The 20,562-nt window shown below is 50.7% G+C and overlaps 2 protein-coding genes across 2 annotated transcripts; both read left to right on the top strand.

Annotated features, from left to right (window-relative positions):
* The first annotated feature begins 5,852 nt into the window (after positions 1 to 5,852).
* On the top strand, positions 5,853 to 7,322 carry LOC140916617 (retrovirus-related Pol polyprotein from transposon opus). The gene is given in 1 exon segment (XM_073358290.2): positions 5,853 to 7,322. A coding segment is annotated over 1 exon segment (1,470 nt).
* A 5,729-nt stretch (positions 7,323 to 13,051) lies between these two features.
* LOC140896074 (C-signal) lies at positions 13,052 to 20,562 on the top strand. The gene is made up of 6 exons (XM_073307149.1): positions 13,052 to 13,198; positions 13,712 to 13,763; positions 15,389 to 15,576; positions 18,123 to 18,281; positions 18,694 to 18,813; positions 20,404 to 20,562. Exons 1-6 carry the CDS (start codon positions 13,052 to 13,054, stop codon positions 20,515 to 20,517), a joined length of 780 nt encoding a protein of 259 aa, XP_073163250.1. The 3' UTR covers positions 20,518 to 20,562.

The raw sequence follows: 20,562 nt of genomic DNA, 5'->3' as shown, positions 1-20,562 counted from the left end.
CTGGAGGAGGGGAATTTGTGCTCGTCCTGCTGGTAGCCATCTGGGCCAGGGAGCCACCCAGCCACTTGAGGAGCAGAATAACAAAGGAGAGGCATAGAAAAGCCCCAGGAATGATAGGACACAGGGAAAACCTGTCAGCCAGTCCTCCTACAGCAGGACAGCTCCACCTGCCTCAGTTTCCCTTTCTGTTCACTCCTGACAGGAATATAGGCTCTGCTCAGCATTGCAATGCCCAGCTGATTCAGGGGCCGCCTACATCTCATTGTCAGTAGCAATTTAGGCACTTAGGAGCAAAACCCTGGCAGTAAAACCATTCTCGACAAACCCATGGTTACCATATAAAGGTACAACAATTTTCCCATTCTCCTTTTCAAAGCCAGTGCCTCCCGGTCTCCCCCCACAGTGTTCACAGCCGTGCTGCGTTCCCAGTTCCTTGGGTCCCACCTCTTTAGGCCTCCCTGCCGGACAGTGGCCAGTCTCCTGACTTCACCCTGGCCCCCACGGCAAGTCTCCCACAAGAGAGCTCCCCCCGATTTTACTCCCCCGCCCTGCCCAGGACACACCTGTCCCCTTGCCCCCAGCCTTGGCTTTCCTTGACCAACCTGGATCCCTTTTGCCCAGGGGCCACTGCCTGGGACCTCCACTCGCAGGGCCCCAGCCTGGGTCAGTTTCCTCCAGCGGTTTTGTGTCAACTTGTCTGAACCCAGCTCTCTCCGCCAAGCCTCCCAAGCAGCTCTCTGCAGCTGTCTCTTGCCTCTTCTGCTCTCAGGCAGGTTTCAACTGCCCACCTCCTCCCTCCAGGGCACCTGTCCTCTCTTTGGAGCCCAGATGGAGGGTGGGGAGGAAGAGATCAGATAACCAATCACAGATGCACTGGCCTCCTCCATGAACCTTACACTCACCTCCTCTGGGCACTGCATGGCTGTCCTCCCCTCCACCTTGCTCCCTTCAACACCCCACTCGAAGGCCTTGTGCCGCCCCTGCGTTCTGCTGCCCACGTGAGGCAGGGGAGGGCAGGGGGCCGGGGGAAGAGGTCAGATTGGGCTTCGACATACCGGGGTGAAATCCAGACCACTAAGGGGCTGTACCACCCCTGCTCTGCAACCTCATTGCCTCAAAATGCTTTGCTGTGGTAGCCTCCAACCTGGGCTGCTCACAGCCAGCCAGCCGCCAGCATGCACGTCACTCCCAGATGTACCTGTGTAACTGCAGGCTGCCAGTCACACCCTGGCTCTCACCAGCCTCGGTGGTGCTAGTCCAGTGGGGGCCCTACGCAGGAATATCCCCCCTCCCCAAACACATACTAAAAATGTGAATGGGGGCCCCTGGAGCTGCTTGGTGACCAAAGCAATTGCTTAGTTGGCCTAGCGCTAGGTCTGCCTGCAGGGTGACCCCAACACACCCCCAGTCCTGAACTCTCCTCAGAAACGTATGTCCTGTACTGCCCAGCCCTCTCAGGGGCAGTTCTAATGCATTAGTCCTTTAAGGCTTTCAAACTTTTTAGGCTGTGTACCTCTTTCCAAATAATATAGACTACTGCCTACCCCCATCTGAGCTGAGGGGTTGGAGCAAATGCGGTTGTATCGCAGAGCTTGGCTGTAGACAATGGATCATGTGGTGTGGTTTGGATGAAAGCTGGAGGCTTGTAGGTAGGAATAGCGGTCAGCAGGTTTCCGGTATAGGGTGGTGGTTATGTGACCACCGCTTATTAGCACCGTAGTGTCCAGGAAGTGGATCTCTTGTGTGGACTAGTCCAGGCTGAGGTTGATGGTGGGATGGAAATTGTTGAAATCATGGTGGAATTCCTCAAGGGCTTCTTTTCCATGGGTCCAGATGATGAAGATGTCATCAATGTAGCGCAAGTAGAGTAGGGACATTAGGGGATGAGAGCTGAGGAAGCGTTGTTCTAAGTCAGCCATAAAAATGTTGGCATACTGTGGGGCCATGCGGGTACCGATAGCAATGCCGCTGATTTGAAGGTATACATTGTCCCCAAATGTGAAATAGTTATGGGTGAGGACAAAGTCACAAAGTTCAGCCACCAGGTTTGCTGTGACATTATCGGGGATACTGTTCCTGACAGCTTGTAGTCCATCTTTGTGTAGAATGTTGGTGTAGAGGGCTTCTACAGATCACACCACATGATCCATTGTCTACAGCCAAGCTCTACGATACAACCGCATTTGCTCCAACCCTCAGACAGAGACAAACACCTACAAGATCTCTATCAAGCATTCTTACAACTACAATACCCACTTGCTGAATGAAGAAACAGATTGACAGAGCCAGAAGAGTACCCAGAAGTCACCAACTACAGGACAGGCCCAATAAAGAAAATAACAGAACGCCACTAGCCATCACCTTCAGCCCCCAACTAAAACCTCTCCAACGCATCATCAAGGATCTACAACCTATCCTGAAGGACGACCCATCACTCTCACAGATCTTGGGAGACAGGCCAGTCCTTGCTTACAGACAGCCCATCAACCTGAAGCAAATACTCACCAGCAACCACATACCACACCACAGAACCACTAACCCAGGAACCTATCCTTGCAACAAAGCCTGTTGCCAACTGTGCCCACATATCTATTCAGGGGACACCATCACAGGGCCTAATAACATCAGCCTAAACATCAGCACACTATCAGAGGCTTGTTCACCTGCACATCCACCAATGTGATATATGCCATCATGTGCCAGCAATGCCCCTCTGCCATGTACATTGGTCAAACTGGACAGTCTCTACGTAAAAGAGTAAATGACAAATCAGATGTCAAGAATTATAACATTCATAAACCAGTCGGAGTGATAAAGAAAAGAACCAGAAAACAACCCTATAATCATGTAAAGCTAGGCCTCTGTCTTTTTTCTATGCTTATCTGTCTTCTCTCTCAGATTATGGGTAGAAGGAATGTGAACTGTGTGTAACCTGTACTCCCCGCTTTGGGGAAAGAATTCCTTATACAGATAAGCCTCCATGTGTATACCTACCCCAGAACTTCAAACAGACTGGGTTAACCGGCTTGAACTGGAAGAGATATCACACTGTATGTTGAACCAGGCTATAAAAGCCCATCTCTGTTCTTTGTTCGGGGCTTCACCATTTTCCTCTGTAAAGGAATTGGTGAGCCCTTCAGCTGTCGTACTTGCTAGCATTAAAGTGCCTCACTTTATCAAAGAGCCAAGACTCTGTGTTTTGTTTGGCTAATACAGAAGTCCAGGGAAGGCTACCCTCCTAACCCTAGACGGGAGGGGAAACCTTTTTCCCTAACAATTTGGGGGCTCATCCGGGATTGCTGCTTCTCCGGACCGGTGGACGGTCGGGACTCTGAATCCTTCTTGCCGGCACCTGGGTTGCTTTAACCCTGAAGGCTTCCCGTCTCTCTTCCACCCACCGCTTCGGCGAAATAAGGCATCCCTAAAGGCACTAGGGTCCGGACCTATTGGTGAACACCGGCCGGTGGGAACTTGGTGAGTTCTGAATTTTTCCTTTGTGATTGTCTAGACAACAGCCAGAGGTTCCGTCTTTGGGAAAAGATTGGGGGGGGGGGGTCCAGTAGAACTGTTGATCCTTCTACGCCTCTGGGCTATATGTTAAAACATTATGATAGGGATATCAAGGCCTTACAATCGGATGGCAACAAAGCTTTGTATAAGTTTATATTTCTGTGTCAAGGTCCCTGGGTGGGAATGATGCAAGACAACGCGGAACCAGGAAATCGCTGGCCGGGGGAGGGAACATTTGAGTTATATAACATTGTTCAATTACGAAAAGTATTGTATGATTTGCAACCGCGGCAACTTAAATATTCTGATGTATGGATAAGGGAGGCCGAACGGCGCAAAAGCGCCAGTGTAACTCCTAGTTTATGTGCTGAGGTAGAAAAACGTAAAGCCATGCGGCCCCCACCCTACAGTCCAGAATCTAGTAATGCTGACCGGAAGCTAAAAGCGTCAAAGTCTATTTATCCCCAACTCCCATTGAAAGAAGGGACCCTATACCATTGGAAGAATGTAGCTGGCTATGGGGTGGGGTACTGCAGCCTGACCCCAATGCACCCACACCCCCGAACGGGGAGAGGAGCGGCCCCACTCTCCCCCTAGCTACCGATATCCCCACAACCGACACAGAGCTGGGGGACCATCCAGAGGCTGGCACCTCTACCAGGGGGTTGGCACGTCCTGATCCACGACACCCCAGTGATGCAACCCCTGCAAAGACCCGGTCTCACGGTTCTCTAGGCACCCCTAAGGCAAAAGTCACTGGAGCTGCAATAGCTAGTGCAGTCCAAATGCCTATGCGACAACTGCCGAGCGGTAGGGGGGGGGGGACACAGATGGTGTATGTCCCTTTTACCAGCACGGATCTAATGAATTGGTCATCTACTTTTCCCTCATTTCGACAATATCCGGAAGAATTTATTAAAAAGTTGAAGGGTATTTTCACAATGTATAATTGTAATTATGATGATGTGGAGATGATTTTGAATCAAGTGCTAAGCGAGGGTGAGAAGGAAACGGTGTATAAGAAAGCTAGAGAGGCGGTGCAAGGCAGTGCGGCTTATCCGCAAGAGAAACCTGAAATGGATTGGGATGTTCCAGAGACCGTTCGAGAGTGAGATAAAATGAGAAAGCGAATCTTAGAAGCATTCGAGGATATGTCTAAGCCTGTGTATGATTGGGGAAAGGTAGATGCATGGGTTCAAAAGCATGAGGAGCACCCAGGGGAATTCTTCCACCGCTTTTGTAAGGTTTTGAAAAACCATGGCGGCTTAGATCCAACCTCCCCTGTAGCAAAAACACAAGTGATTGGCCAGTATGTAAAAAACTTATTACCATTCGCTCGGAAGTATGTGTGTAGTCAACCAGTTTATGAAAACAAAACGCTGGAGGAGGTGGTGGGGATAGCAGCCCATGCCTGGAGGAATAGGAAGGAATTAGACACTAGGAGGTCCGAAAAGCTCCTTAATCTGCAACTGCAAGGTTTCCAAGATGGCTCTCGGGGACGAGATGCAAGCCGTAGGAGAGGAGGCTTTCGGGGACAAGGCAGAAGAGGAGGCAGCTCTACCCAGGGATGGGGACCACAAGGTCAGAACTTCCAGACACGGCCCGGGAGGGCAGGGCCAGATGAGTGCCAGCGGTGCCGACAAAAAGGACACTGGGCTGCCCAGTGCCCAAATTACCCCCGCCAGTCAGCTGACCCTCTTATGCAAGCCTACCAGAGAGTACAGGAAAGGGGGGGAGAAAAAGGGAGTACTGATTGAAAGCTAGCTGCCCACAATGCTTCGTCCCCCTTGCCAGGAACCCCCTCCGCTTCTTGGACAGTGCAGTTGGATGCAAACCACCCGGAACTTCCAGTTGTGGTGGGAGGAAAAACTTATTCAATGTTAATTGACACCGGGGCAGATAGAAGTACTCTGCAGGACCCCAACCTTCCTACCACTTCTGCAACTGTAAAAGCTATAGGTGGCTCCGTGTGCGCCCTTCCTCTAACTGCGGAGCAAACGGCCCAGCTTGGCCCGTTATCAGAGGATCATAGCTTTTTAATTGCAACTTCCTGTCCTGCAAATCTATCAGGCAGAGACTTGTTATGTAAACTACGAGCAACTATAACTTGCAGCCCGGAGGGGCTATATATCTCAGTCCCTACTTCCGTCCCTGAAGCTACGGTAATGGCATTGTTAGCCACTAATGCCACCACAATGACACCCAGTGCCCCCCTTGTCCCGGCTGAGTTATCTGATAGTCCTGAAGCATTGTGGGCCTCGGCGTCCACTGAAACTGGACTTTTAAAGTCCGCAGAACCAGTTTATATCCCTTACCGTACAGACATCCCTCTGCCCTGAAAAATGCAATATCCATTGCCTAAAGAGGCCATAGAGGGCATTCAGCCAGTCCTACAACAGCTTTTAACTCAAGGAATCATTAAAGAGGCTACCAGCCCTTGCAATACACCTATTCTTCCTGTTAAGAAACCCAAGCCTGGCCCCGATGGCAAACTGGTTTACCGTTTCGTGCATGACCTCCGACTGATTAATGCTATTGTGATCCCGAGAGCTCCGGTTGTTCCCAATCCAGCAACTATTTTAACTGCTATTCCCCCAGGAGCTACTTATTTTACTGTGATTGATCTGTCTTCAGCATTTTTCAGCATCCCTGTGCACCCAGACTCACAGTTCCTATTTGCCTTTACCTTTACCTTTGACGGATGTCAATACGTATGGACCCGCCTCCCTCAGGGCTACAGGGAGAGCCCTACCATCTTCAGCCAGTATTTAAAGCGAGATCTGGACTCTATTTCATTGACTATGGGTTCTACTTTGATTCAATACGTTGATGATCTGTTATTTTGCTCTACAGCCAAGACTGCCTGTGTACAAGACACTTGAATCCTTCTTTTTGCATTGGCCGAAAAAGGTCACAAGGTGGCACTCTCCAAGCTACAGTTTGCCCAACCCGAGGTGGAATATTTAGGGCATCGTATTTCATATGCCTCTACTGCACTTACTCAGGACAGGATTGAAAGCGCTCTGAGTATGCCGAGGCCTACCACTGAAAAACAACTCCACCAGTTACTGGGAGCAAGTGGCTACTATAGAGCCTGGATTCCGGCTTATGCGGAGTTAGCGCACCCCCTCACCAATTTGCTGCTGGATTCCGTTCCCGAACCCCTGCCATGGACAACTCTACACAACAACGCCCTTACCGCCCTCAAACAAGCATTAACTTCTGCACCAGCCCTGGGCAGACCGGATTACGCAAAGCCTTTCACCTTGTTTTGCCATGAACAATCTGGCACGGCGTCTGGCATGCTAACTCAGCCCTTTGGGCCTGGCCAGCAACCGGTGGCTTATTTTTCGGTCCTTCTTGACCCAGTGGCTCAGGGTCTTCCGCCCTGTCTCCGCGCTGTTGCGGCTGCCGCTGTATTGGTTGAGAAAGCTTTGGGACTTACCTTGGGCCACCCTCTTCTAGTTCAAGTGCCTCAAGCCATTGCAACGCTTCTTAATCATGGATCCACGCAGCACCTCACAGCAGCCAGATTGACCAGGTACAAGTTGGCCTTGCTCGCCAATCAGGCTGTTACCCTACGCCGCTGCGAAGTCCTGAATCCTGCAACCCTTTTGCCTCTGCCTGAGGACGGGGAACCTCATAATTGCCTCCACTTGGTGGATTTGATCTCCACGCCTCGTCCTGACCTCTCCGATATTCCATTGCAGAATCCTGACCTCCAATTGTTTTGTGACGGCTCCGCCTGTCGGGACGAGTTTGGGGGCCTTACGAGTTGGCTATGCAGTCGTTACCCTGATGACAACGCTTGAAGCGCATGCCTTACTTACTCAAAAGTCAGCGCAAGCAGCAGAACTCCTGGCGCTTGTTAGGGCCAGTCAATTAGCTGAAAACAAAACTGTGGCCATCTATACTGACTCCAAATATGCCTTTTCAGTATGCCACTCTACTGGACAACTTTGGAAACATTGTGGGTTCCTTACCTCCAGTGCCTCTCAGATCTCCCATGTTGCCTTGATTTTGGCCTTGTTAGAGGCTATTCAACTCCCTGCAGCTGTTTCGGTTACACACTGTCAGGGCCACTCCTGCGCCTCGGATGAGGTTTCCAAGGGAAATGCTGCAGCCGATTCGGCGGCCCATCATGCTGCCCTCTGTGGGGCTCCAGCCCCTTTTCCTTTTTTGGCACCCCTGCTACTGCAACCAGTGATGCCAGCCGTTTTGCTCTCTGCCCAGCAGACGACGCCCCCGGCCGAAGTTAGCCATTGGAAATCCATTGGATGCCACCTAAATGAGGACAACCTCTACGTCAGCCCGGATGGTCGTCCGGTTCTCCCAAGACAACTCCTCCCTCAGGTTTCCCAGGCACTCCACCTGGCCTCGCACCTGGGAAAGGGGGGTTAGTGGCTCAAATGGAGAAATTGTTTTTTGCTCCGGGGGTCCATGCAGCTGCGAAGACCGTCACTGCACAGTGTGAATTGTGTCAACGGTATAATCATCAAGGAGCAATCAAACCACAAGTTATGGGACATTGCAAACTGCCTGAGTACCCATTTGCTGTGGTCCAGATGGACTTCATGGACTTACCACCAGTGACAGGACTAAAACACTTGCTTGTCCTGGTTGACCTTTTTTCAGGGTGGGTTGAGGCTTTCCCCACTCGAAGGGCAGATGCAGTATCCGTAGCAAAGTGTCTCCTCAAGGATATTCTTCCCCGCTTTGGGATAATGACTCGCTTGGAAAGTGACCAAGGCCCCCATTTCACTTCCCAAATTATTCAACACTTAGCGAAGGCCCTCGGCATAAAACAGGCCTTGCATACTCCCTATCATCCACAAAGTTCAGGAAAAGTAGAAAGGGTGAATGGGCTGATAAAAACCCAATTAGCAAAGCTATGCGAGCAGACTGGATTAAAGTGGCCTGAAGTGTTACCCATAGTGTTAACCAATCTTCGTAATACACCCCATAGGAAGCATTCGTTGACACCGTTCGAAATTCTATTTGGCCAACCCTTGCCGATTCCTCTAACCAGTGTAGACGGGTTTGCCCCAGCAAAAACTTCATTAATGGCTGGGCAAGATAAGTTGGCGGGTTATCGTCGCATGTTGCAAAATGCATTGAGTGATGTGTGGGCCAGAGTAAAAGATGCGCAACCTTTACCGCTTGATACTTGTGCGCACTCTCTTTTTCCAGGTGACTTTGTCTGTGTTAAAATCCATCGAAGGAAGCATTGCCTGGAACCAAGGTGGTCGGCCCCGGCCCAAGTCCTTCTGACTACTCCAACTGCAGTGAAGGTCGAGGGCATCGATAGATGGGTGCACTGCAGCCACTGTAAAAAGGTTCCTGCTCCAACATCCCCAACGACTGCCATCACAACCGCCGCTTCTACATGAACTGTGTACCGGTCAGTCAGCAGAATTAGAAGCAGTTACAGAACTCTGGAGCATTAGTTATACTGTTACAAATATTGTATTAATATTATTTTTTTTGTGTTGTTAGTAGCTGGTAGTGTTTATAATGTATGCATGGCTATGGGCGCTAACCTGGACCTCTGCCCTGGGGGCTTGGGATAAAAATACGTTTCTACAATTAGCCCAACATTTAACCAACGCATGGAATGTTAGTGATTGTTGGGTGTGTTCCCACTTCTCCTCCCATTCACTGCAAGGGTTCCCCATTTTGCCAGTTCCAGCGCTCCTCGATTCTTGGCAAAATGGTTCGGCGTGGTACGGCCAAAAGGAAAAAAGGGGAAGGGGACCCATAGATTTTAGGACCTGGATCCCGAACCATCGCCCAGACTTGCTTGTTAAGGCCCCCTTGTGCGTAGAGAAAAGGTCGCTATGCACCCGAGGTAAAACTACTCTGGGAAAATACCCAAAAACCCACTGTGAGAAAATTCTAATTTTGGGAAAAAATGCAGGCACTACTCTTTGCTGTATCCCAATGGTACTGAGGTAGCCAACTATGGCCATGCTGGAGGCTATGTGGGGTACATTTTCAGAGAAAACACGACTCAATTTGCTGGCCTTACATTATGGAAATTGGGGGGGATAGGACCCAATCCTGATGATGCTGCATCCCTGGTGGGACGATTGCAGGATGTTTCTCAGAACTCAGGGGGCAATAAAGGCAACTATAGCATAGTATTAGGAGATCACCATTTATGGTGGGTTTGTGGTACTTGGGCAGGAAAAACCTTGCCCCCAAAGTGGTTAGGAAGATGCACGGTGGCCTTCGCCTGGCCAGGAGGGATGCATCGTAGAGACTTAATAGAAATCAAAGACACAACTCGACGAACCCGTCGAGATACCAGTTATAATCCTATTGTCGAGGAAGGCAGTGCAGGCATGCGAGCCTTCCATATTCTTTTTCCGTGGGTGGGGGTGGGCCAACTTGAATACGCTCTAAAAAATATGTCAGCCGAAATGGAAATATTTACTAACGCCACTCGAGATGCCATCCAAGCCTTGCAAGAAGAAATAAGCTCACTAGCCCGTTACAATATGCAAAACAGGTTGGCCCTGGATCAGCTTTTAAGTGCGCAGGGAGGGGTGTGCACATTTCTCAATGCCACACGCTGCCTTTTTTGTGAATCAAAGCGGACGCATGGTCACGGATACTAATATAATTGCAAACGTGTCAGCCTTCTTTCATAAGCAGGCCTATATTTCTCCCAGTGTGGGCTTTGACTTATGAGGCTGGCTCACCAGCTGGTTGCCTAACTTTGGATGGCTAAAAACCTTGTTTGTGTATGGAGTGGGATTCCTTATGATTGTGGGTCTGCTGTGTGTCCAGTTGTTATGCCCTCTTCCACCGGGTATGTACCAAAGCCATGAGCCCAGCAAAGATATTATATATAAGAAAGGGTGGTGTTAACCAAGATGAAAAGCATATGAACTTGTTAAACAATGAATAATGAGCCATGTAAGATAATTATCTTCAGGCTCAAAGGGGGGAACTGATAAAGAAAAGAACCAGAAAACAACCCTATAATCATGTAAAGCTAGGCCTCTGTCTTTTTTCTATGCTTATCTGTCTTCTCTCTCAGATTATGGGTAGAAGGAATGTGAACTGTGTGTAACCTGTACTCCCCGCTTTGGGGAAAGAATTCCTTATACAGATAAGCCTCCATGTGTATACCTACCCCAGAACTTCAAACAGACTGGGTTAACCGGCTTGAACTGGAAGAGATATCACACTGTATGTTGAACCAGGCTATAAAAGCCCATCTCTGTTCTTTGTTCGGGGCTTCACCATTTTCCTCTGTAAAGGAATTGGTGAGCCCTTCAGCTGTCGTACTTGCTAGCATTAAAGTGCCTCACTTTATCAAAGAGCCAAGACTCTGTGTTTTGTTTGGCTAATACAGAAGTCCAGGGAAGGCTACCCTCCTAACCCTAGACGGGAGGGGAAACCTTTTTCCCTAACAGGAGAACACTTCAATCTCTCTGGTCACTCGATTACAGACCTAAAAGTCGCAATATTACAACAAAAAGACTTCAAAAACAGACTCCAACGAGAGACTGAATTGGAATTAATTTGCAAACTACTGAATTGGAATTAATTTGCAAACTGCTGAATTGGAATTAATTTGCAAACTGGATACAATTAACTTAGGCTTGAATAAAGACTGGGAGTGGATGGGTCATTACACAAAGTAAAACTATTTCCCCATGTTTATTTCCCCACACACACACTCCCCCATTCCTCAGACGTTCTTGTCAACTGCTGGAAATGGCCCACCTTGATTATCACTACAAAAGGTTTTCTTCCCCTCTCCGCCCCCTCCCCCGCTCTCCTGCTGGTATTAGCTCATCTTAAGTGATCACTCTCCTTACAGTGTGTATGGTAACACCCTTTGTTTCATGTTCTCTGTGTATATAAATCTCCCCACTGTATTTTCCACTGAATGCATCCGATGAAGTGAGCTGTAGCTCACGAAAACTTATGCTCAAATAAATTTGTTAGTCTCTAAGGTGCCACACGTCCTCCTTTTCTTTTTGCGAATACAGACTAACACGGCTGCTACTCTGAAACCTAACATTTAGATGAATCTTGGATGAAGTAATGTCATTGTCTATATGTCTCTTTGAAGTTTATGATAGACTGCCTATTGGATAAATTGCCCTATGTTAATTTGTGTAACGAATTACTGTGGTGTTTTGAAAGCAAAAGGTTACATCAAAAGCCTATTGTTTACCCATAACTGTACGGTCAAGTGTATGCTAGAAAACTGTGTAATCGACCGTTGGGTCCTGATTCTGTCATCTCAGATCTGCTCGATGCGTCAATGCAGGGGAAGCTTAAGCCACAAGATTGGGATCCCAGTGCTGACTGGTCTGCCCTGAATATGATATTGGACATTGGACTATAACCTATTGAGATTGGGGTCCTAGTGGGGAGCCAGCTGTGGTCACGCAATTAGGGTGAACTGCAAAGAATGGGGCAGACAGTTCCCAAAAAGCTGGTGGATATTCCAATATTTAGATTTACCAAGACAGCATAAAACAGCTTCTTTATTACCTTATTGGTTACTCAGAAGTACAAACAACACAGTTCCCTTAAAGTGATCCACCCTCAGGCCTCCATCCAGGTACCTAAGTCAAATATGATGATTTCTGAAAATCTTATTTCACCATATAAAAGAACAGGTTCTACCAATCCTAAGGGATCGGACACATTGCCTCCCAGGTTATTGAATATTCCAGATCTTACCCAAATACATGCTACAGCCAATTCTTATTAACTAAACTAAAATGTATTTAAAAACAAAAGAGAGAAAGTATGGTTAAAAGATCAATATACATACAGACATGAGTTCAATTCATTTAGGCGCAGATTCATAGCAGAGATGGTGAGCTTTGTAGTTGCAAAGAGTTCCTTTAGAATTTAGTTCATAGGCGTGACGCATGGCTAGAAAGGGTTAAACATCCTGCAAAATAAATAACCCTCAAAAGACATGTGTGGAGTGTGCTGCACAGCCTGGGTGTTGTCCACAGTCTTCATGGGGCAATCAAATGTAGGGTTCTCACACTGCAGGTACCTTAAAACAGATCATTACTGTGTCAAACTACAGTCCACAACCCCTGAAAGCCACTTCTAGGTGCCACTGGGCTCAACCAAGTCAGGGGGGTGGAGAATGAGTTTCACCATGTTGAATATTAACTTGCTCAAATTCTTATCACTTCAGTGAGAGATTGCAAACCCTGCCCAGTTGAAAAGTCACCCTCCAAAATTGCATGAATCCATCCCATCCCCATAGCTTCCTATCAGCCTGCCCCCCTTGTCATCTCCTTTTCTGCACTTCACAGCTCCGCCCTTCTGGGGAGCTCCTCCAATCCATGATGACTCCCATACCCCTGCAGGGAGCCTCCGCTGGCTTCTGTTGATTTACTCTGCACAGGCCAGGCCTGGACTGTAGCCAGGAGTCCCTGGCTAGGATCAAGGAGTTGGTTGGTAACCCCAGATGCAGGGGAAGTGGGTGCAGCTAGCCCAGCTCTCACTGAGCAGAGGCAGTGCCGGCTGGGGCAGAGGCAGGCAAGGGACCATGGCTGGCTTTAATGTCCGCAGCGTTCTGGTGACTGGGGCCAATCGGGGAATCGGCCTGGGGCTTGCCAAGCAGTTTCTGGGGAAATCAAACCCACCCGAGTGGGTCTTTGCGACCTGCCGGGATCCGGAGGGAGCACAAGCACAGGTGAGAATGGGGTGAGGCGAGATGGAATTAGCTGTACCTGGGGTGGGGGAATCTATGTGAGGGGCTTCTAGCCTCTCAGCAGTTGGACCCAAAAGCAACAGGCCCAAGCAAGAGGGGATTCCAGACACTGCTCCAGGCTGACATTCCCTGGCGCATAAGGCAGCTACGCTGGCTGGGGACGAGCTCTGCACGGGACACATGCAAAGCTAGCAGAGTGCATTGAGGGAGAGAGCAGGGAGCACAGGCGGGTTTGTGCCTGTGTCCTAAAGGGGACAAGGAAACGTGTCCCTGACTTGACTGCACTGGGCTAGATGATGGCGTTTTAAAGACCCAGGATGCAGACCCCTGTTGCAGACCCCGAAAGCCAGGGCTGGACCCTGCGCATGGGAGCTTTGCAGCATCAAAGCAATGAGATATTTACTTGGTCCTGGGTAGCAGCAGGGACCTGGACTATGCCCGGCTTGACCATCGCTGGGGGCTCTGTCAATAATCATTGACTTTTTTCTTTTTCAGGAATTAAAGACCTTGGCATCCAGGCATCCAAACCTGATGATTGTTGCACTAGGTGGGTGCCCTGCCCTGGACCCAGAGAGATGAGGTTCCCTTGCTCTGGGTCCCATTCTTTCCCATTCCCTGTCTCCCTGTCTCCGTGTTCCTGTTCCTTGCCTTGTTGGGAGCCACTGTTAGTGTTAGTCTTGCCTAGGTGTTAGTGAAGGGGAGGGTGCCTAGCGCTCACCCGTCTCAGCAGAGCGATTCCCAGGTCTCCCACGTCCCACTCAGGCTCTGCGGGCTTGGTCAGGAGGAGGCCCAGGAAGTTCCTGGTATCTGCAGATTGCCCCGTGTGCCAGATTGGCAGGGAAGGGATGATTTTGATTCAGAGTCAGGGGCTGCCTGTGCCATGTATGAGCCTGGCTGGTTTGGGTCTGAACGGGCCTCTCTCTATTGGGGGCAGATTTGCTTTCATAGACTCATAGAATCATAGAAGATCAGGGTTGGAAAAAACTTCAGGAGGTCATCTAGTCGCACCCCTTGCTCAAAGCAGGACCAACCCCAACTAAATCATCCTAGCTAGGGCTTTGTCAAGCCAGGCCTTAAAAACCTCTAAGGATGGAGAGTCCACCACCTCCCTAGGTAACCCATTCCAGTGCTTCCTAATATCCAACCTAGACCTCCCCCACTGCAACTTGAGACCATTGCTCCTTGTTCTGTCATCTGCCCCCAATGAGACCAGCCGAGCTCCATCCTCTTTGGAACCCCCCTTCAGGTAGTTGAAGCTTTGGAGTCAGGGAATCAATTTCATGAACGGGGCTGCCCTTTGGGCAGCTCTGCTAGCCTCAGGGATGCCTCTCACGGGATGGGATAGTGGGAACTAATCCCAGCCTAGGGATCCTGCCAGGGCCAGATAAACTATGGCAATGGCCAGGGCCCAAATTCCTGGGGGGCACCCCAGGCCCAGTCAATAGCCATACAGTGCACTCACCGTGGCTGGGCTGGCCATGCCTTGGATCTTCTGGGACCAACTGCTGATCCCGCTGGTGCTTGGAGTGCTGCTCACATGACCGAGGATGTGGGGAGCGGGGCCAAATCTGAGCGAGTGGCGTAGTGACTTCGCACACAGGGTCACAGCCGCCCTCGGGGATCCGATTGGCTTGTCTGATGTTTTCGGGGACATATCGAAATGGCTATTGAGCGTCGAACCAGCTTTTCCAGTAACCCAAAAATGCTGCTGACGGTTCGGGTAAAAAAAATGCGGCAGTCACTTTTTAAAAGGGAAAATTGGCGTGTTTCACCCGTTGCCAAACAAGCGTGCCCGCTGGGCGCCCCCAGGCTGGCTCCTGGGATGGCGAGGGCAAGCCTGCCAGAGCTCCGATGGCAGCTTTCAAATCCTGCTCACCAGTGGGAAGATCCTGTTGTTTCAACATGCCCTTCCCCCCGCCCCATTAACACTCACACGGCCGCACTGCTTTCCACTCGCCCGGCTGATCCCTGGTGCCCCGATTTCACGCTCTGCCTTCCACGCAATCCGCCCTGCCCTTGCCATGGCTCAACTCAGGTCCGGCTAGCTGTGGTTACCATCTCCCGAGATCTTAGCATGGCTCTGTGGAGCAGCCTGGGCTTTGTGTCCGGCTAGAGGGGTTAGCTACAGGGCAGAGGAACCAGGCCCCTGAACCCCCTGCTCTGTCTCTGTAGAAGTTACGGACCCAGCCAGCATCAAGGCGGCAGCAGCCAGAGTTGAGGAGCATCTGAAAGGCTCGGGGCTGAATCTGCTGATAAACAACGCTGCGATACTGAGGCTGAACACACTAGAGTCTGAGACACCGGAGGACATGTCCCTGGTGTATGCAACCAACGTGACGGGGCCTCTCCTGGTGAGCCAGGTAAGGGCCCCAACAGAGGGCACGTCGCCAGCTACACTGGGGTTTGACTTTGCTTAGGCCAGAACGCTTCCCTTCCCCCCAGGGCTCTGGTTCCTGGACCAATGAGCCAACCTGGCGGGTGTGTGTTCATCACAGTGTACGTGTCAGGTGCATTATGGGACTGTAACCATTCGAGAAACGGACCTAGAGCCCCTAGCCCTGCTCCGGTGGGGTCTGAGCCAAGAGTCCAGCCCCCACAGTAGAGGCCATCTCCCTAGAGAAAAGGATGCTGATGCTTCTCTACTGTATCCTTCCACTATAACAAATACTCCCAAAATAGAATGGCTGGCAAGCATAGTAAGACCAGGGTTCCTTCCAGTGCCGCATGCTGCTCTTGCTTGTTAGTTTCTGTCTAAGCTTTTCTGGACCCTTCATCCCCCAGCTGCTGCCCTTTCAGCTCCACCACAGGGCTTATAGCCCTTTTCAAGGCACTTTGTGTCAGGAACTGGATTTGGCAAATTGAACCATTTAGAAATTGGGTCTAAAGAGGCTTTAAGGCTCCAGGCACCAGCTCCCAGGGCAGGGGAGGGGGGCACTTCAAATCTCTTTCCCTTTCTCCCCCAGTCCCACCCTCTCCTTCCCCCCATCCCACAGCAGCCTCTTGTCACCTGCCTTCACCATGCAGCTGCTGTTGACCCTCTCATTTGAGCCCAGGACACCCCGCTGGACAGCATGGGAGCAGTGATGAGTGTAAACGATTTTTGGGGAGGAGGTCACAAGTGGTCACTCTTTGGAGCTAGTGCATGGGTGTGACCCAGCCAATCAGAATGTGACAATCAGCGTCCCCAGCCAGAGTGGGAAAGACATTCCAAACAAGAGAATCTCCTTCCTTAGAAGATTTTAAGGTCAGGCTTGACAAAGCCCTGGCTGGGATGATTTAATTGGGGATTGGTCCTGCTTTGAGCAGGGGGTTGGACTAGATGACCTCCTGAGGTCCCTTCCAACCCTGATATTCTATGATTCTATGAAGAGCAATTCATCAGAGGTTAAGGCTGCCCATACAACCTTAGCTGTGCCCCGCTGGACACGTGCCTTACAGGATGCTCTTCAGTGATACGGTCACTTATTATTGCTCCAACAGATAAATATAACTACAACTTTTCCTGCACCCTTAGTTCCCCATGGCATCGTTCCCATGTCTTTTATCTGTACACTCATGTGATTGTTGGACTAGCCTGCTCTATCTCTATACACTAGGTCTGGGTTTTTCAAAGGTGGTTAAGGGAGTTGGGCACACAAATCCCATTGACAGTGAATGAGAGTTGGGCACTTAAATCCCAACCTTACACTGTGCTAAGTTGTCCCTGAAGTGTGTATTTGCATCTCTTTGTTAACATCTAGATACGAGGTACTTTCTTTTCCACCAGCAGTCCAGCCTTCTGTAGGGACAGGTATTGGACAAGGCAGCTAATGATGAGGCTGTCTTAGCTCTGATCATAGGTGGACTATTTTATACCGGATATGCCCACAAGTTTCGCTTTTACTCTTATACTAAGTAGGATTTGAAGAAGTAAATTATTTTGGCCTAACTAGGTTCTTAATACCTCGGTGCTAAAACTCCGATTGACTTGGATGGAAGCAGAGTTAGGCCAAAGCTGCTGGTATTTGACCATCCTACCTGATTTCTGCAGTATGCTGTGTGAGTACAGCTCAGTGTATTATAGGGGGAAATACTTCCATGTCAGCGAGTTGAGGCCTCTGTCTAGCATCTAGAGCAGGGGTTCTCAAACTTTTGTATTGGTGACCCCTTTCACTTAGCAAGTCTCCGAGTGCGACCCCCCCTTATAAATTAAAAACACTTTTTAATATATTTAATACCATTATAAATGCTGGAGGCAAAGCGGGGTTTGGGGTGGAGGCTGACAACTCGTGACCCCTCCATGTAATAACCTTGTAACCCCCTTAGGGGTCCTGACCCCCAGTTTGAGAACCCCGGGTCTAGAGGGTGTGTACAATCCCACAAGATACTCTGTGCAGGGCTCTAAGGAAGGGAAACAGTGTATGATTGGCTGTGTCTACACTGGAAACACGACAGTGGTGCCGAAAGGGTTCTTGTGTTGCTGTAATAAATCCACTGCTTCGCAGGCGGTAGCTGGGGCAATGGAAGAATTCTTCTGTTGACCTCATGCTGTCTCCACTGGGGCTTAGGTTGTCTCTCAGGGGTGCAGCCCTTTTCACCCACTTTCTATTGTAAACCCTGGCCTGGGACCTGGCTCCCCGTTCACTGCCAGCAAGGGCAGAACGGGATTACCCAGCTCAGAGAAACCAGCCTTTAAAACAGGGCTGAAGAGGCTATGAACAAGTTGGAGGGGCAGGGAGAGAGCATGGCCCAGGAGCAGCAGGCTGAGGGGGCCAGCCCACCAGAGGTGTTACAGGCGGTGCTGCGCCGCAGCTGGGCAACAGCTGGACCCACTTCAATTCAAGTCAGAGTCTGCTGGTGAAGAGAGGAGTGTGGGTCCTTTCTCCTGAGCTGACTCTGTGGGTGCTCTTTTCTCCCCGCCTGCCAGGCATTCCTGCCCTTGCTGAAGAAGGCTGCCCAGGGAAGCCCCCAGCCAGGGCTGAGCTGTAGCAAGGCGGCCATTGTCAACATGTCCAGTGTGGGCGGCTCCATCACGAATCCCTTTGCCTGGCAGTTGGGGCAAGTTATCTCTTATCGGTGCAGCAAGGTAGGGGGTGCGCTCAGCAGGGCACGAATTCACGCTGGTTCCCTGTGTTCTGCTACAGCAAAGGGGAAAGAAAAGTCTTTCTTGCCCCCCTGGTTTGACCCCCAGATTTTACCTGTCAGGCCAGCGTTCAGGCCAGTCTCACTCTGCTCCCTCTTATGGGAAGCACTGCCTCCGGGTCACATGATGCTTGGTCACCTGACCCCACAGCCCAAACCTTGGAACAGGACTCTGGGTCCTACACGTGGGCCCGGTGCAGTGAGAGGTGGCGACTCAGTAACATGCTGATCATCCCCAAGGAGAGACTCACACGCTGCAGCTTGCATCAGCTGCCCCCCTTGCTCACCTTTTCCTGGGGGTGGGTCCCTGATCTCCCCACACGCTGCTCTCTCTGCTCATGGTGTCTCACCCACAGGCTGCTCTGAACATGCTCACCAAGTGCCAGTCCTTGGGGTATGGCGGAGACGGGATCCTGAGCATTGCTGTCCATCCTGGCTGGGTGCAGACTGACATGGGGAGCTCAGCCTCCCACCAGGTAGGTGCCTCGCTGGGAGAGGCCAGGTGCAGCCTCATGTCATGAGCAGATGTTCATTGTAGGGGGAATGGTTACGCTGGAGGCTGTTCCCTTATCACACCCCCCATATTGATGACACCTCTCAGGGGCTCCCATCCCAGTGAGGCGGTTGTCAGGATCCATGTCAGGTAGAACTCTAGGGTACAGATGTGGGGACCCACATGAAAGACCCCGTAAGCTTATTCTTACCAGCTTGGGTTAAAAACTTCCCCAAGGTACAAACTTTGCCTTGTCCTTGAACCGTATGCTGCCACCACCAAGCGTGTTAAACAAGCATGTAAAGAACAGGGAAAGAGCCCACTTGGAGATGTCTTCCCCCAAAATATCCCCCCTAGCCCTACACACCCCCTTTCCTGGGGAGGCTTGAGAATAATCCTAACCAATTGGTTTCAAAATCATCAAAGACCCAAACCCCTGGATCTTGGAACAATGGAAAAATCAGTCAGGTTCTTAAAAGAAGGATTTTATTAAAAAAAAAGAAAGGTAAAAATCATCTCTGTAAAATCAGGATGGAAAATACTTTTCAGGGTATTCAGATTCAAAACACAGAGGATCCCCCTCTGGGCAAACCTTAAAGTTACAGAAAACAGGAATAAACCTTCCTCTTAACACAGGGAAAATTCACATAAACCAAAAGATAAACTAATCCGCCTTGCCTGGCTCACCTCTACTGGCTGCAATATTGGAGACTTGGCTTAGGATGGGTTGGAGAAGATGGATTTCTGTCTGGCCTCTCTCAGTCCCAAGAGAGAACAACCATGTAAACAAAGAGCACAAACGAAAGCCTTCCCCCCACCCCAAGATTTGAAAGTATCTTGTCCCCTTATTGGTCCTTTGGGTCAGGTGCCAGCCAGGTTACCTGAGCTTCTTAACCCTTTACAGGTAACAGGAGGTTGCCTCTGGCCAGGCGGGATTTTCTAGCACTGTATAGAGAAAGGTGGTTACCCTTCCCTCTATAGTTATGACAACCCAGCTCCCTGGGGAGTCAGTGCTGTGCATAGGCACCGACTCTGTGCGTGCTCCAGGGCTGGAGCACCCACGGGGAAAAATTGGTGGGTGCAGAGCACTCACTGGCAGCTCCTCACCCCGACCCCTCCCAGCTCACCTCCACCTTCTCCTCCTCCCCTGAGCGCGCCGCCGTATCCGGCTTCTCCCCACTCCCTCCCAGCGCTTGCAGGGGGAGGAGGAGGAACGCTGCATGCTTGGGGAAGAGGCGGGGCCAGGGCGGGGATTTGAGGAGGGATCCAATAGGGGCAGGGGGGGATGGATTCAGGGCGGGGCCGGGGGTGGGGCGCGAGCACCCACTGGTGCCAACGAAAGTTGGCGTCTCTGATGCTGTGTCCTGGGCGTTGCTTCCCGGGGCTGCTGGTGCCATGGTCGTCTGGAGCTGGTCGTCTGTCTTCACGACCTGGCTCCCCGTTCACTGCCAGCGAGGGCAGAATGGGATTGCTGAGATCCTGGCCCAGATCCTGGCCCTGCCCCTGGGCCCTTGGTGTCCTGGGCCAGCCCCAGGGCAGGCTTCTCCCCCTCACTCTTCTTTGCCCCCCGCAGGTCCCACTGACGGTTGACATGAGTGTCCGAGGGATCCTGAATGTGCTCCCGACACTCTCCGAGAAGGACAACGGGGCCTTTGTGGACTGGGAAGGGAAAGTTCTTCCCTGGTGAGACGCTCCCCGGCCAGCGACAGGAGCCCTGGGCCAGGTCATTCCA

Source organism: Lepidochelys kempii, chromosome 12 (genome assembly GCF_965140285.1).
Source record: "Lepidochelys kempii isolate rLepKem1 chromosome 12, rLepKem1.hap1, whole genome shotgun sequence".
In the NCBI taxonomy this organism is placed as follows: Eukaryota; Metazoa; Chordata; order Testudines; family Cheloniidae; genus Lepidochelys; species Lepidochelys kempii.
This window is presented reverse-complemented; position numbering and strand designations above follow the sequence as displayed.

Coding starts and splice junctions, on each gene's coding strand:
- LOC140896074 (XM_073307149.1), top strand. CDS start 13,052: ATGGCTGGCTTTAATGTCCGCAGCGTTCTGGTGACTGGGGCCAATCGG. Junction 13,764..15,388: donor CCTGATGATTGTTGCACTAG/GTGGGTGCCCTG, acceptor CTGTCTCTGTAG/AAGTTACGGACCCAGCCAGC. Junction 18,814..20,403: donor GGAGCTCAGCCTCCCACCAG/GTAGGTGCCTCG, acceptor TGCCCCCCGCAG/GTCCCACTGACGGTTGACAT.